Below are 12,959 nucleotides of genomic sequence, written 5' to 3'. Positions count from 1 at the left end.
TTTCCTTTGTTCTTGCCCTGTCAGCAAAATTACTGTTACCTGTTTTGGCAAAGCCTGTTCCATCGAAGTACGTTCCTTTCTGAGCAGCAACAAAGCATTTACCAACACTGAAGCTTGAAGTTGGGTTATCCAGGTCAATCGGTGATTCTGTCATCTTAAAATTTCTGATGCAGCCATCAATGCTATAGGTGACCTGCATACCACATTTCAAACAAAATTCATAACAGAGCAAAGCAAGCTGAAATGCTCAGCATAAAGGCCTAAATGTTGTCATCATAAACTACTTTTCCTCTGCTTCTCTTCTGAATTTATGGAGTTGAATGAAACTTGAATTTTACGTGGCTAATCCTTAATATCTGACTGTAATTGGAATCTAATCTCAGTTGCATGGAGGATGAATAACATTACTTTCCAGAGATGTGATCTGACTCACATCTATTTGGCTTAATGGAGGGAACGTAAAATAATACACTGCATAATGAAACATAGCAAATTACATCAGCAGTGCAGGAATTTAATGTCCTGTACTTTACCTTTTTAATTGACTAGGTTATGGCATTTTTAAGTAGACAAAGATATTGGATATAGCTCTCTGGGCTGCTGGTAGTTTTATGAGGGTGGTTATTTTTATTTATTTATTTATTTTTAACTTTTTTCCCCTCCCTTTTAATCACATTACTGTAAGCCTACTGTTGCATGATAGAACTGAGTTAATAATTAGTGTAGGCACCTGCAAAAAATGAACCAAGCTCTCGTGTAAAGGTTGTTGGTCATACATAATTCTACACATGATATTCTTTAGAGCTAGTGACCACACTGATAATGGCCACACTATCAGTCAGAGAGCAGGATTTGGCACAATTCTGTGACCGTGGGTGGTGGTGTGTGCCCACTGAAGCTGATGGTGTGAATGAGTGAGGTCTTGGCTGAGGGTAGGGCTGAGGGGCTGCCCAGGTGCTGTTCCAGTGGCACCTCTGGCACTTCCCACAGCTCTCCTTCCCTAGCTCTGCAGGAGCTGCATCTTGGTTCTCAGCTTCAGACAAAGGCCTGACTTAGGGTCAGGAAAGTTTATTCCTGATAATAGTGGGAGAGAGGAAAATGATAAATAAGTACTTTAAGAAGAAAAGTAACACATTATAAGTAAAGTAGTAGGAAGGAGGAAAACAAAAATCAGCAAGTAAAATTCTGTGAAAAAATATGTATGAATGCAGAAAGGAGGGAAGTCTTGACTCTTCACACAACCCGCTACATGTAACGTGGCATTATATTGCTTATTACTATTAAATAAACCTGTATGAAATGTTCACTAAATTTGTATAAAATATCAGTGAATATATTCAGTTCTGATCCAAGTAATGCTTTCTTTCAGATTTTTCATTAGGCCTTTTTCTAATTTCTAGATGAAAATCATCTCCAAATCTATATTTTGTTACTAAAAACCTCATACTACAAAACAAAACTTGCCATCTTCACCTTGAAAATCAATCATACAAATGCAAGATTTGTGGACAACTTGTTAACATTCTGTACTGAAGAACCTGAGTTTCCATATAGAAAAGCAAATCTGGTTACATTTTAATATAACAGGTTGTTTATAATTCAGAAAAATGCTGAATTTTAAGTGCTAAAAATGTGACTTCCTCTGGAGCCAAACAAGTAGGTTTCATTCCTCTGCACTGAAGAGGAAGCCATCCCACCTACTGGTATGTACTAGACTAATGTCTAAAGAGGTTGATGTCTGTTTAGCAGAAAGCCCTAAGTAAGATACTACATGCTTTCAACTTTGCTTCAGAGACTTTATGTGAAGCCTACAACACAATATTCTATTAATACATCATAAGATGTATTTTACTGAGAATCACTGTATGGCAGGCAATGATTTTTATCTTCTGTGAATGACATTTGAAGTCACAGCTTCATTAAATCCCAAAGCACTTAAGACTGTCAGAATCTGACAAGATTTTTATTGCCAGACTGAGCCATTTATTTGCTTGGGTTCCCTCTATTACTTCTGACAAAGACCAATAGGTAAGGATTTAGTGTTACCTTTCTCCTTAGATTATTATTTGTAAATTTCAGTTGTATTTAAAAGAAAGTAATTTGATAATACTAGGAATTATACTTTAGGGTAGCTATGTATGTTTTTGTTCTTCATGCCTCAGATGTGTTTACATAAATCCACATGGTCTTGGTGAGGGAACACTTCCTATTTAATCCTACTGTGTTTAAGCCAAAATGGTGCTTGACTATTCTGGGCTATCTGTTTACGAAGATATCTTTTGTGTCAGCAAGGAAGCTGGGAATTTAAACTGAAACAGTGATAAATAAGTACATTTGAGGACAACAGTTTTCATGGTCTACTTCAAAATGTCTTCTTGCCTGGGTTAGTAAGAACAACAAAAACCCAACTAATACAGTAAGCAGCAGTCCTACTTGATACTTTATTTAAGATAGTTTTGGATTCTGCTGCTTCTCTTAGGAGATGCTTTCACTATTTACTGGTGCTTAGTGCTAGATGAATTATGCCCAAAAGAAAAGGCTAGTAGCATCCAGGATCTTATTCTCTGGCTCTGTAGTGATCCAAGTAGCTACTTGGATCAAGTTACCAATTTACTTTTCTATAACAAAAACTGTTTGCTATTACTGGTTCTTTGCATTAACTGTATTTGAAGTCCAGTCCTTCCACACACAGAAGGTAGTATATCTACTTTATCAAAATTCTTGATTTCTTGAGCTGTCTTTGGAAAAACAAAACTGGGAAGGCATAGGTACTGGTCAAGACATGCTTAAGTAGTGTAGGATACTTAAACTTACTTACCGGACCAATTCTTCTTGTTGTGTAGTTTACAGGCAGCCCTCCAACGTAGAGCATTCCCACAACATCCAATATATCTGCCTTTTTTGGGCTAACAGTCCTGTTTGAAACTCCATCTACAATGAGGTTTCCCTCTTGCTTGGTTCGAATGACTTTTATCTAAAAAGAAGCACAAATGTAATACAATTACAGACAATGCCATTATAACAAAGAGTTTCCAGATTGGACTGTTGGACTCATTACAAAATTTATAACAATAACTGAGAAAGTAGTGGTTAGCAGAAGTGCTTGAGTAGCAGTTATGGATAGAGTCCATGGAACAGAGCTCCTGTATAAGGTTTTGTGCAAACAAAGGGCTGCCTTTTAATTAGACATGGTCCAAGAGACATCGTGAGTATTATTTATTAGAGTTACTGAGAAGATGTGGGATTCCTTTTGAAAGCTACATTACTGCTACCATAGGCACACTACAATATTCTTTTTCCTAGAATCAGATAGTAATGGTAAGTACTAAAGCCAGCAAATGTTGAATGATAAAAGCACATGTTGCTTTTATCATGTTGCTATCATTTTTTAAACAAGTTTTGTTACAGCATGATCAGGATATTACTTAGATCATGATTCCTTTAGTTTGAGTGTACCTCAAATGATAGTTCAGGCTGAAGTAGTACCAGCTGTGTTTGTACAACTTCTGTTCAGAGAAATGGGCTGTGAACTGTACTGAAGACATGCAGATGCTGCAAAGCTGATCAGGTTCTGTCCCAACAAAGCTGATCAGGTTCTGTCCCAACAACTGAAGGCTAATTTCTGTCCAGAGACAGTAGATCTGATGGAAACATTTCTTCCTAAACTATTTCAAGAGGTTTTTTTTCCTCCTGTCTTAAAAAACAGTAAGTGTGGTCATTTATTAAAGAGACTGCCTTTCCCATAGCCCTCCAAAATGGATTTTCTTTTGCTTTTTCGGTGTTCTGAATTTAGATTTGTCTCTGTTCTTTTCTATAAAAATGACATTCACTACAAGGTTTCATCCCTCACAGGGTGTCAAATTGCATGCCCAACAAGGATAGCCTTGAATTAAGAAATAGGTACTCCTGATAGTATGTTTAGAATATAGAGAAAATAAGGCTAAAAGGGCAAAACACGTTTGTTCTGTATTTATAGAAGGTCATAGCAGGAAGGAGTGTTAGTTCACTGCCAGGCTTCTAAGGCAGTAGGTAAAGCTCATTAATTAATGACTAAAACTTTATTTTTTCCCCTTATGAATCTATGTTACATTTAGAATGTCTGCTAGCATCAAAAAGGTCCTGAATAAAAATCCTATGAAAATAAAACTCCTATGGTACAGATGAGAATGAAGCAGAGAGGGACCAAGGATGACTGAAAAGAGTGTGGTAAGACCAAATCAAGCTCTTACCCAAGTGTAATTAGATTTACTCTTGTTTGGTGATAGAATTGTGGACAGTGACTATACCAACATCTGTTCAGAATGTAATAACTATTATTGCATGTAACTGAAATACATAGTTACCTGTTTTCTTCTGTGTCTTTATTGGCAACTTCAAGCTTTTATTTTACCTAATAAATATACTGTGTATCTGTTGTCCTTGGCCCAGTAAATACTGAATATCACAGTTGTGTTATTGTTCCTTCCTTTACCGCCAGAAAACCACTTGTGGCATATACTGATAAATGATTCCTCTTATAAATTCACAAAATAGGCCGCCAAATACATCCATGAATATAAAATGTATTCCCTAATGAACTGAATTAATGTTGCATGTTGAATGTTATTATTATTATTTTTTTTTTCTTGTTCGCATTGTGTCCAAACAGTGACATTATCAGCATATAAACAGCTGGCTTTTAAAGATGTATTCAAACATGATTTTGCAGACTACAGAGATGTCTAATTGAAGGCTTAGTTTGTATAGACTATGTTTTAGCAAATCTTTCAGCTTTGTTTTTCCTTAAGATAGAGTAATTTGGCATTAGAGACTGTAGTACCTTGTGCCACTGGCCATCATTTATTTTATTGGGAATCATTGTGTTGGTGTCTCCACTTCCCAGATCATAGCTGAAGTAAGGCAGTCCACTCTTTATCTGAACAGTAGCAAAATCAGCATGGTTGATGCGGGCCATATAAAACAGCAAGCCAGAGTCAGCCATTGTTCGGACTTCAAATTCAATTGTAAGTCTGAAAAATCAAACAAGCAGGAGGACAGGGACAAAGAGAAGGTTATTCAGAGTAGAGAAAATATCTCTTTGCATTCATCTATCAAAACTTTATAGCTTGTAAAAATGAGTTTACAAGAGCACTTTACTTGTCCATCAGAGGTTAGGCACAATAACTTGGTCATGTGTATGTTGCATTTCATGCACATCTGATCCCTGACATGTAAGTGTTCACTAGCCCTGTTACTGTGGAAATACAGAAGTGCAACTTTAGCATAGAATTTGGAGATTCAGTTTCTCAATTTCTCAGCTGCAGCTGTCATTGCTGGAAAATCCCAGCATTTGTAAAATTCTAGCGGCAGTACCCATCATTCAGACACAAAATGCTCACAGAGAGAAGGCTGTAGAGACATGCAGCAAATGTTGAGTGTCTAATGAGTCCTACTGCCTGAAGACAGGTTACAAAGCTTTTAAGGAGACAGAGAGGAGACTTTACAGTTGGAATATTAAGCACTGATTACCTGGAAGTAATTGATTATATAAATATCTCAAATCATTGCCTGAAATTGGTCAGGCTTGGATTTTGATTTGAAAAGATGTGCAAGGACCATAGGATTACATTTTTCTTTTGTTTTCCTAGTTTTCTAAAACTAGCATAAATAAAATATACAGTATAGTATCTTTACAGATAACAAATAAGTGGGAGGTAGGTGGATTTATAAATCAGTACAGCAATGAAAATGCCCACTGGTGTAACATGGCATGTTTCTTAATAATAACGTGTCTTCACAGCAAAAGTGAATACTTAACAAGTTATAGCTTGCCAAACCTGCTGAAAACATCAGCATTTCTGGACAAGGCTCTTGGAACTCTTGTTTCTGTTAGTGTGGGGGGGAGGAAATGTAGCTGTATGTTATGAGGACAATGTCATTTTGTCTGTTTACTGTGCAAGCCTAATCTTAACTACTGCAACAAAGGGAATGTAAGGTTGGCTTATTGCAAGAAATTAAGTTACTGAACTAAGAAACTTCATTTCCAAAAAGTGACCTATGAACTCGGTCATATGACTTGGTTAAATTCTTCTGTCTTTTTTTGTTTGTTTGTTTGTTTGTTTTTTCTTTTTAAAGTCAGTTTAGGACATGTATGTGCCTGAAAATTTACAGAAAAGTTAAAATGTTCTAGTGAGGGCTATTGAGGTGGGCAGCTCATTGCCTAAATTTTGTGTTTTAATCCTACTTACATTTTTGCAATGAAAGAAATTAGTCATGCTCATAACTGTGGGAGAAGCTTTTGTGAATCTTATAAGTGGCATTTTATTTTCAGGTTGCTTCATCAAAATTCATTACCAAAATAACATACCTGTTTTTCACTTTGGTGTCATCAAATGCAACAGCAATATGGCTGTTCCTTGAAAGACCAAATTGCTTGCCACCTTCCAAAACGCTCGGTTCTGTGTCGGCAGCACAGGAGTCCTGCAAAATATACAATGGTCATGCAAACCTTGTATTTTGCATCTCAGATGTGTACAGGCTGGAAGTCCTCCAGCTGCTCAGGAATCAGAATATTTCTGCCAGTCTAGACACTAGCCCTGCATTTCTCTGGTGTGCTGATGTCTCCCCAGGCTAGCTAAAATTATAAAGCAGTATGACAGGAACTTGCTCTAAAAGCAGAGCTCATTAAGTTGGTTGTAAAAGGAAATAAAAGTAATATATGAGCATTGCTGCTTTCATGCCATCAGTGGGTATTTACAAGATTCTTAAGTGATTTCAAGGCGGCTCAGTGTAACTCCTCTCTCATATAACTGAGTTTTATACCACAGGATGCCATCTTACAGAAACAAGGTCAGACTTAAAATTTAAGGAGATGTTATCCTGTCAAATTCAAGTCTAGTTAACTTAAAAGTAATGAGATCTACAGATCTTGCACATGTCAATGAGCCTTCACTTTTTCATATATATATATATATATATATATATATATATATATATATTTAACAATTTTTTTTTTTTTTTTTTTTTTTTTTTTTTGTTTAATATGAGGACGTTTCCTCTGTTGTGGCTAAAGGGCTCACACCAACAGAAGCAATTAATTGATTTATAGAAGTAACAACTTTTTAAACTTCTTGAACCATCTAATGCAGATGCTACCTGGTGTGTAAATGAAGAACCCCATCCCTGCCTGCTTTACTTTTATTAAATTTAGAGTGATACAACAACAGCAGGTAAAACACCTCTGCCAGTATAATTTCCCCTTTTTAATATCATCAGGTCTTTAAATCTCTGGCCCTAAAGCTCTAGGATGCAGCTGCCTGGGGCAATGAGAGACTGCGGTAATTACCAGCTTCTACTCATGCCTAGCTTTTGCCTCCCACTGAGAGTATTGTGAAGAAACTGCTTAGAAGATCTAACACAAGGACAACAATACTATGGGGAAACAAACAAATGTTCGTAGCTGCATGCTCTGTTTTTAAGCACTGTGCCTGATATCATTTGGAGTTGGTGGCAGTCTCTTATTTGAGCCCAACTCAGCAGGGACCTGCAAATCACAAGGTGCAGTGCTTTACTGACAAAGAACTCTTTCTGTGAAACATTTGGAAAATGTCATGAGTGACTCATCAGGCACTGAGATTTCAGCTGCAAAGGGGAAATTTCTTTTTCCCTTTCAGTCAGGTTTTTGGTACTGTTGTATTTTTTGCTTTATGTGTCATAAAGAAAGACCTTCACAATGGTGCAGAGAACTTCTAAAATTAATTTTCCACAATTAATGCTCTGTAGAGAAGAATACCACACATTATGACACATCAGTGTGCGAGGGGGGAGGGAAAGCAACAAGGAAAATTCAGCAGGGCCAAAGTAAGTCATGAAATGTGTGACAACAGGCTTCCAGTGAGCATCAAATTAGATACATTAGCAGTAGATAATATATGTATCTGTAAATAGTATATTCTGTGGTATTTGGGCTGGCTAAAATCTAGAGATGGGGACCAGCTGCTGGTACTACAGTGACAGGAAAGAATTGAAAAATAACCTCATATATACTTTCCTGTGGAAACTTTATGTTTAGAGCACACATTCTGACATTCAGTTGATTCTTTGGCTGGTTTCTGTTAGTGACGGCTCTGGCCTGGACCTGCGGCTGCTCCGCTACACCAACAAAAGGTGCAGTTTTTCTTCATCTCAGCAGGAGAAGTGTACAGAAATGCGAGATGTGAGGGAACATGCTGAACACACCTGCGATGGTTGGAATTTTACCAAGCATATAGCTATTTATTATGGATAAATATTGATCAATAAAAGTCAGTGTCCATCGGGTTGATGGAGAAATGCCAGTAAAAGGATGAAACATCAGTAGGGTGTGCTTGCTGGTTTAATTTAGGTTTTCTTTAGAAGGTTTTATTTAGAAGCTTATTTCTGCTTTCATTTTAGTTATGGACAGCCAGCTTTACAACCCCCATGAGACTGCCAAGTTAACATAGATTATTGGCCTACATTAAAATATCCTGGCTCTGTTTTCTCTGTAATGGCTTGAAAGTGTCCTATATTTAAAAGAGGCTGCTCAATAATTTCCTATATTACCTGAGAGCCTCAAGACTGAACTTTTCAGCTGCACTTTCAGATATCAGGTACTCAGCTGGTAAGTCAAGGAGTGTGAATCACAGTGAAAACGAAGAACAGAAATGCCCACTGATGGACTGTGTCACACATTTTCTACAACCAATGCTGTATTAGTAATCACAGGGAATGTAGGAAAAAGGGAACACAAGTGAAGCAGCACTCACAGCTCCTTGGACTGTGTTAATAAAGCAATGAAGTAATGCTTGGAAAAAATGTTGTAAGGTACCGTCATGGGGTCAAATGCAGGTGTAATGCCGGCGCTCTTCATTTCAGCAGCAAGTGAGTCCTGAGAAGCAGTGAATAATATGAGGCAGAAGCAGCAGTTACCCAAGCACTGATCTCAGTTGAGAAACATTTTGGCACTTGCAGGAAGCAGCAACAGCAGAGTAGTGACCAGTGTATTTCCCAACTCTTGTAATTCTAAATCATGTTGCCTTTAGTAGAGGTATTTAATTTTTTGTTTGTTTGTTTGGGATTTAACTCCTCCTACTGAGAATCATAGAATCACCAAGGTTGGAAAAGACCTAAAAGATCATCCAGTCCAACCGTTCACCCATTACCAATAGCTTCTGCTAAACCATGTCTCTCAACACAACATCCAGTCGTTCCTTGAACACCCCAGGGTCGGTGACTCCACCACCTCCCTGGGCAGTCCATTCCAGTGCCGGACCACCCTTTCTGAGAAGTAATTTTTCCTAATGTCCAGCCTAAATCTCCCCTGCTACAGCTTGAAACCAGAAAGAGATACACAGTGGAGATTTAAAAAAAAAAAACAAACAAACCTCTAAGAGATCTTAAATAAAACAGATAACTCACTTAGGCCTCTTAAGTGGAAATGATTTTTTTTTAAATTTATTTATTTTTTTCCCCTGCTGTGTATTCTTCATATACAGTATTTCTAGGCTGGGCTTCTGTCTAAGTGTGCTTGTCCCATTATTAAACCCCAGTTAATTACTATGCTACAACATTTCCTAGAAAAATACATTGGAAAACTTGGATGAATGTAAAAATGGTCCAGAAGCTTGCTTTATTTAATGTAGTTTCATGTCCTCAGAACACTAGAACGGTTTCATTTTACCAAGTGAGAAAGTGGGGTAATGGTGTTTTATTTGGATTTTTACTCTGAATGTTATTTCAAGTTATCATAGTTCTAGATACTTTATGCAAAACTCACCTACACCAGAAACTATTTCCATTTTAAGAAAGAGATAATATTCCAATTTTTTTAATATTTTTTTTCCTCTCAAATATTTCAGGCTCTTTGTTTTGTTTGACTGCACTCTTTTACAGCAGTGATCATTAAGACTGGCTAACCCTTTTTACCTTGTCATTGTGTAGTTCCTTATCTTTGTATGGTAACCTCACTATGCTGCATATTTGCTAACTTTTAACTGCAGAGAGGCATCAGAGCCCTTGTATTACAACAACTCCACCTCGTGGGAGTTAATCACAATGCTGTCCTGAAGCACGAAAAGGACAGTGTTTACAATTCTGGGCCTAAGAGCTAGGTGTAAGTATGATGGAATCACAGAATTGTTTAAGCTGGAAGAGACTTTCCAGATACACAGACGGTTGCATGTGTTTTTGTGCCTGACAAATTCTAGATAAACCATCCTGTATGCCTTTGGCCAATTAAGGTGGAATGTGAATTTCAAATATAAATTAATGGTTTTTGACATAAGCTTGTACTATTATTTTGGTAAGAAAACACTGCTAGATATCCTACTTATCTTCAGGAAAACCAGGGAATGAGTGACACGGGAAATTCAGGTTAATTTCTCTCTTGCTGACAGAATTTCATGCTGGTTAATCTTGACTTTCACCTGGTTCTGGAGCTCCTTTGCAAATGGTTAAAAAAGCCAATCTGAGAGAAACTGTCCAATTTACTAACTTAGTTGTACCTGATAAACGTGTATGTGTACATAACACACAAACTGAACTGTATACTGTATAAACCCATGGTTTATTTACATAAGTAACAAAATGCAAATAGTTATTTTTCCTCAGTGTAATTTCCCATGGATATATTATTCATTTTAATACTTAGATATTTAAGTTTATGTCTGTTTTAGACTGTAACATATTGCATCATCTTGTAAAAGATGTGTGACAGAAGTTTCTTCTTAAATGTCATTGTATAACGCTGCTGTTATTTAGCTTCTTAAGATTCCTGGCAACCACCATCATTCAGCATTGACTGGGGTTTTGGTTGTAAAGTCTCGGGACAAAATTTATAAAAGTGTAGTGGAGGAATTGCCATATAAAACTCCTCTAGACTACCTGTTCCTTCAGTTCTGTCACTGAATTGGCTGTTATCACATGCTTTGGATAACAGCATAAGAAATATTTTAATGATAGGGATTTCCCACAGGAAAATTTCATCTCCAATTCTGATCAAGTATTGGTTGTCTTACATCCTGAAGTGTGAGTGTTCAGGGCTAAGCACGCAAGCCAGATGGAATTCTTGCTGCTACATCATTCTTTAAAATACTGTTGAGACAATCCAAGCAATTACAATCAAATGGATTTCCATTATCCACGTTTTACTGACAAGGTGTTCCCTATATGGTATCCTGCTGAATTGTTACTATTTTTTGACAAATTATTCTCAATGGCTCACTTCATTTTTGCATTTTGCCTCATAAGAAAATCCTTTCAACCTTGAACTAGGGGAAGTAATCTGTACTTACAAATGGGGAAGATATAGATGTTGGAGGAGGTGGAGAAGCTCTAGCAGGTGATGTCTCTGCTGTTTCTTTCTCTCTGTCTGGCTCAGGTTGGATCAGGACTGTTGAATGAATTGGTTTATCTTCTTCCTCAGGTGGCCTGGCCTCTGGTTCCAAAAAGGGACATTGGCCAATATCTGCATTTTCAAAGGTCACATGTTCAGCGAAGTCCATGGGGCTGAGAACACATGAAGAAATCAAGGTCTGTTATTAGTTTTTCCATTACTTTACCTACATATTTTTTATTTATTTATTTTTTACTAAATATCTATATGCTGCAGTTCATTTCCACTTCATAGGACACAACTGCCAGGATTAAACCCATCTGGTTTAATTACTGAGGTAAGACAGTAGAAGGGATAGTCATCACTTGCCTTCCTTTCTACAGTCAGCGCAGAAGCATGCGTGCTCACTGGCAAGTTCTGTTGGCTTGGGAAGGCTGAATCACATGGTAAAGGGGACCTCTCTCTGATGGAGTGTGGACTGATGAAATCCTAATTTAAGTTCTTGATTTATATTGAAGTTATATAAAATAAAAAAATGGAGAAAAATGGACCTGCAGTAGAGGTTTTACTTTATTCAGTGTCCCCTTTCTTTTACTTAAATATTCCAGATTATTGTAGCAGGCACTTTCCAGAAAGTAAATTAATTTCCTCAGTATTTGTTAGGATTTGGATAATCTTGGATATCAGCCTTGCTTACTTAAGAAAATGTTGGACTCCATAAGTACCCATCACTGAGGTAAGCCTTACTGCAGAATTGCTGTTGAATTTTTCAGGTCTATTTTATGGTTTAATAGGTAGATGTTACGTTGTCTGCAAAAGAGTTCACTAATTGCACTTGGCTATGGAATGCATATCACACACAAAAATTCAAGGTCGTAATAAGAAAATAGAATGTGTTCTAGGACTTGTTATTGTGATTTGTTGCAGCAACAATGTTTCCTTTGGTAGCCAAGACATTTAAACAGACAATTGTTGGCATTAGTGTGACTTACGTGGCATTAATGACGAGATTCCATATACAGCCCTCAAATGGTGGTATGTTTCTGACAGGCACGGTGTGAAACTCAGAAGAAGTACCCCCGACAAAGAGTTTCCTAACAGAGATGGGCTGGTCTGTTGGCAGTCTCTGAGACTGGACTTTGTCTTCATCTACTTGCACAGTGAACATCCTGGGGGGGTTGGGGATTTAAAAGCAAAAAACACATTTTATGCTGGTTATCACTTGTATTGGCATCACCATTTTACAGGCCCTATTTGCTCCTGCAGCAGCTATTAGACTGAATGAACCCAAATGCTGTAGTTAGAGGTTCACACTAAATGAATATTAACCTTTAGGAGGTTTTCAGTTACTGCTTTGCTTCCTTAGTAGATCTCCAACAGAGCTTGGCAAAATGGTACCGTGGAGAGGCGGCAACATCAGCCTCTGGATGTACAAGAAGAGGTTTGTAGTGTGACAGCAGTGACATGGCAGGAACCAAGCCTGCTGTACTGTGATGCTACATAGTCGTTCTGTGCTCAGTGGGATGGGAACAGCAGGGGGTTGCTTTTCATATGACTCCTTATTTCTTGGTTTGTACAAGCTATTCTTTCATGGGGACAAAGTGCAGACTGCTTTGATTGCAGGAAT

General features: G+C 37.5%; 1 protein-coding gene and 1 long non-coding RNA gene across 3 annotated transcripts in view; one reads left to right on the top strand and one right to left on the bottom strand.

Moving 5' to 3' along the window:
• Window positions 1-12,959, bottom strand: part of LAMA2 (laminin subunit alpha 2) — a 308,934-nt gene that overhangs the window by 2,390 nt on the left and 293,585 nt on the right. Inside the window, exons 55-61 of one of the 2 annotated variants that reach the window (XM_072332884.1) lie at window positions 12,325-12,501; window positions 11,292-11,505; window positions 8,828-8,887; window positions 6,347-6,459; window positions 4,820-5,009; window positions 2,819-2,974; window positions 40-193 (exon numbers count right to left, since the gene is read on the bottom strand). In XM_072332884.1, the coding sequence (XP_072188985.1) occupies window positions 40-193; window positions 2,819-2,974; window positions 4,820-5,009; window positions 6,347-6,459; window positions 8,828-8,887; window positions 11,292-11,505; window positions 12,325-12,501 (1,064 nt within the window). The remainder of the gene's footprint in view (window positions 1-39; window positions 194-2,818; window positions 2,975-4,819; window positions 5,010-6,346; window positions 6,460-8,827; window positions 8,888-11,291; window positions 11,506-12,324; window positions 12,502-12,959) is intronic. The other variant, XM_072332883.1, reaches the window with a different exon arrangement.
• The window catches only part of LOC140250263 (uncharacterized), a 30,884-nt gene that overhangs the window by 14,034 nt on the left and 3,891 nt on the right, over window positions 1-12,959 (top strand). The window lies entirely within an intron of this gene.

The sequence above is a fragment of the Excalfactoria chinensis genome, chromosome 3 (genome assembly GCF_039878825.1).
Source record: "Excalfactoria chinensis isolate bCotChi1 chromosome 3, bCotChi1.hap2, whole genome shotgun sequence".
Classification (NCBI taxonomy): Eukaryota; Metazoa; Chordata; class Aves; order Galliformes; family Phasianidae; genus Excalfactoria; species Excalfactoria chinensis.
The sequence above is the reverse complement of the archived record's forward strand: the minus strand, read 5'-3'. Positions and strand labels throughout refer to the sequence as shown.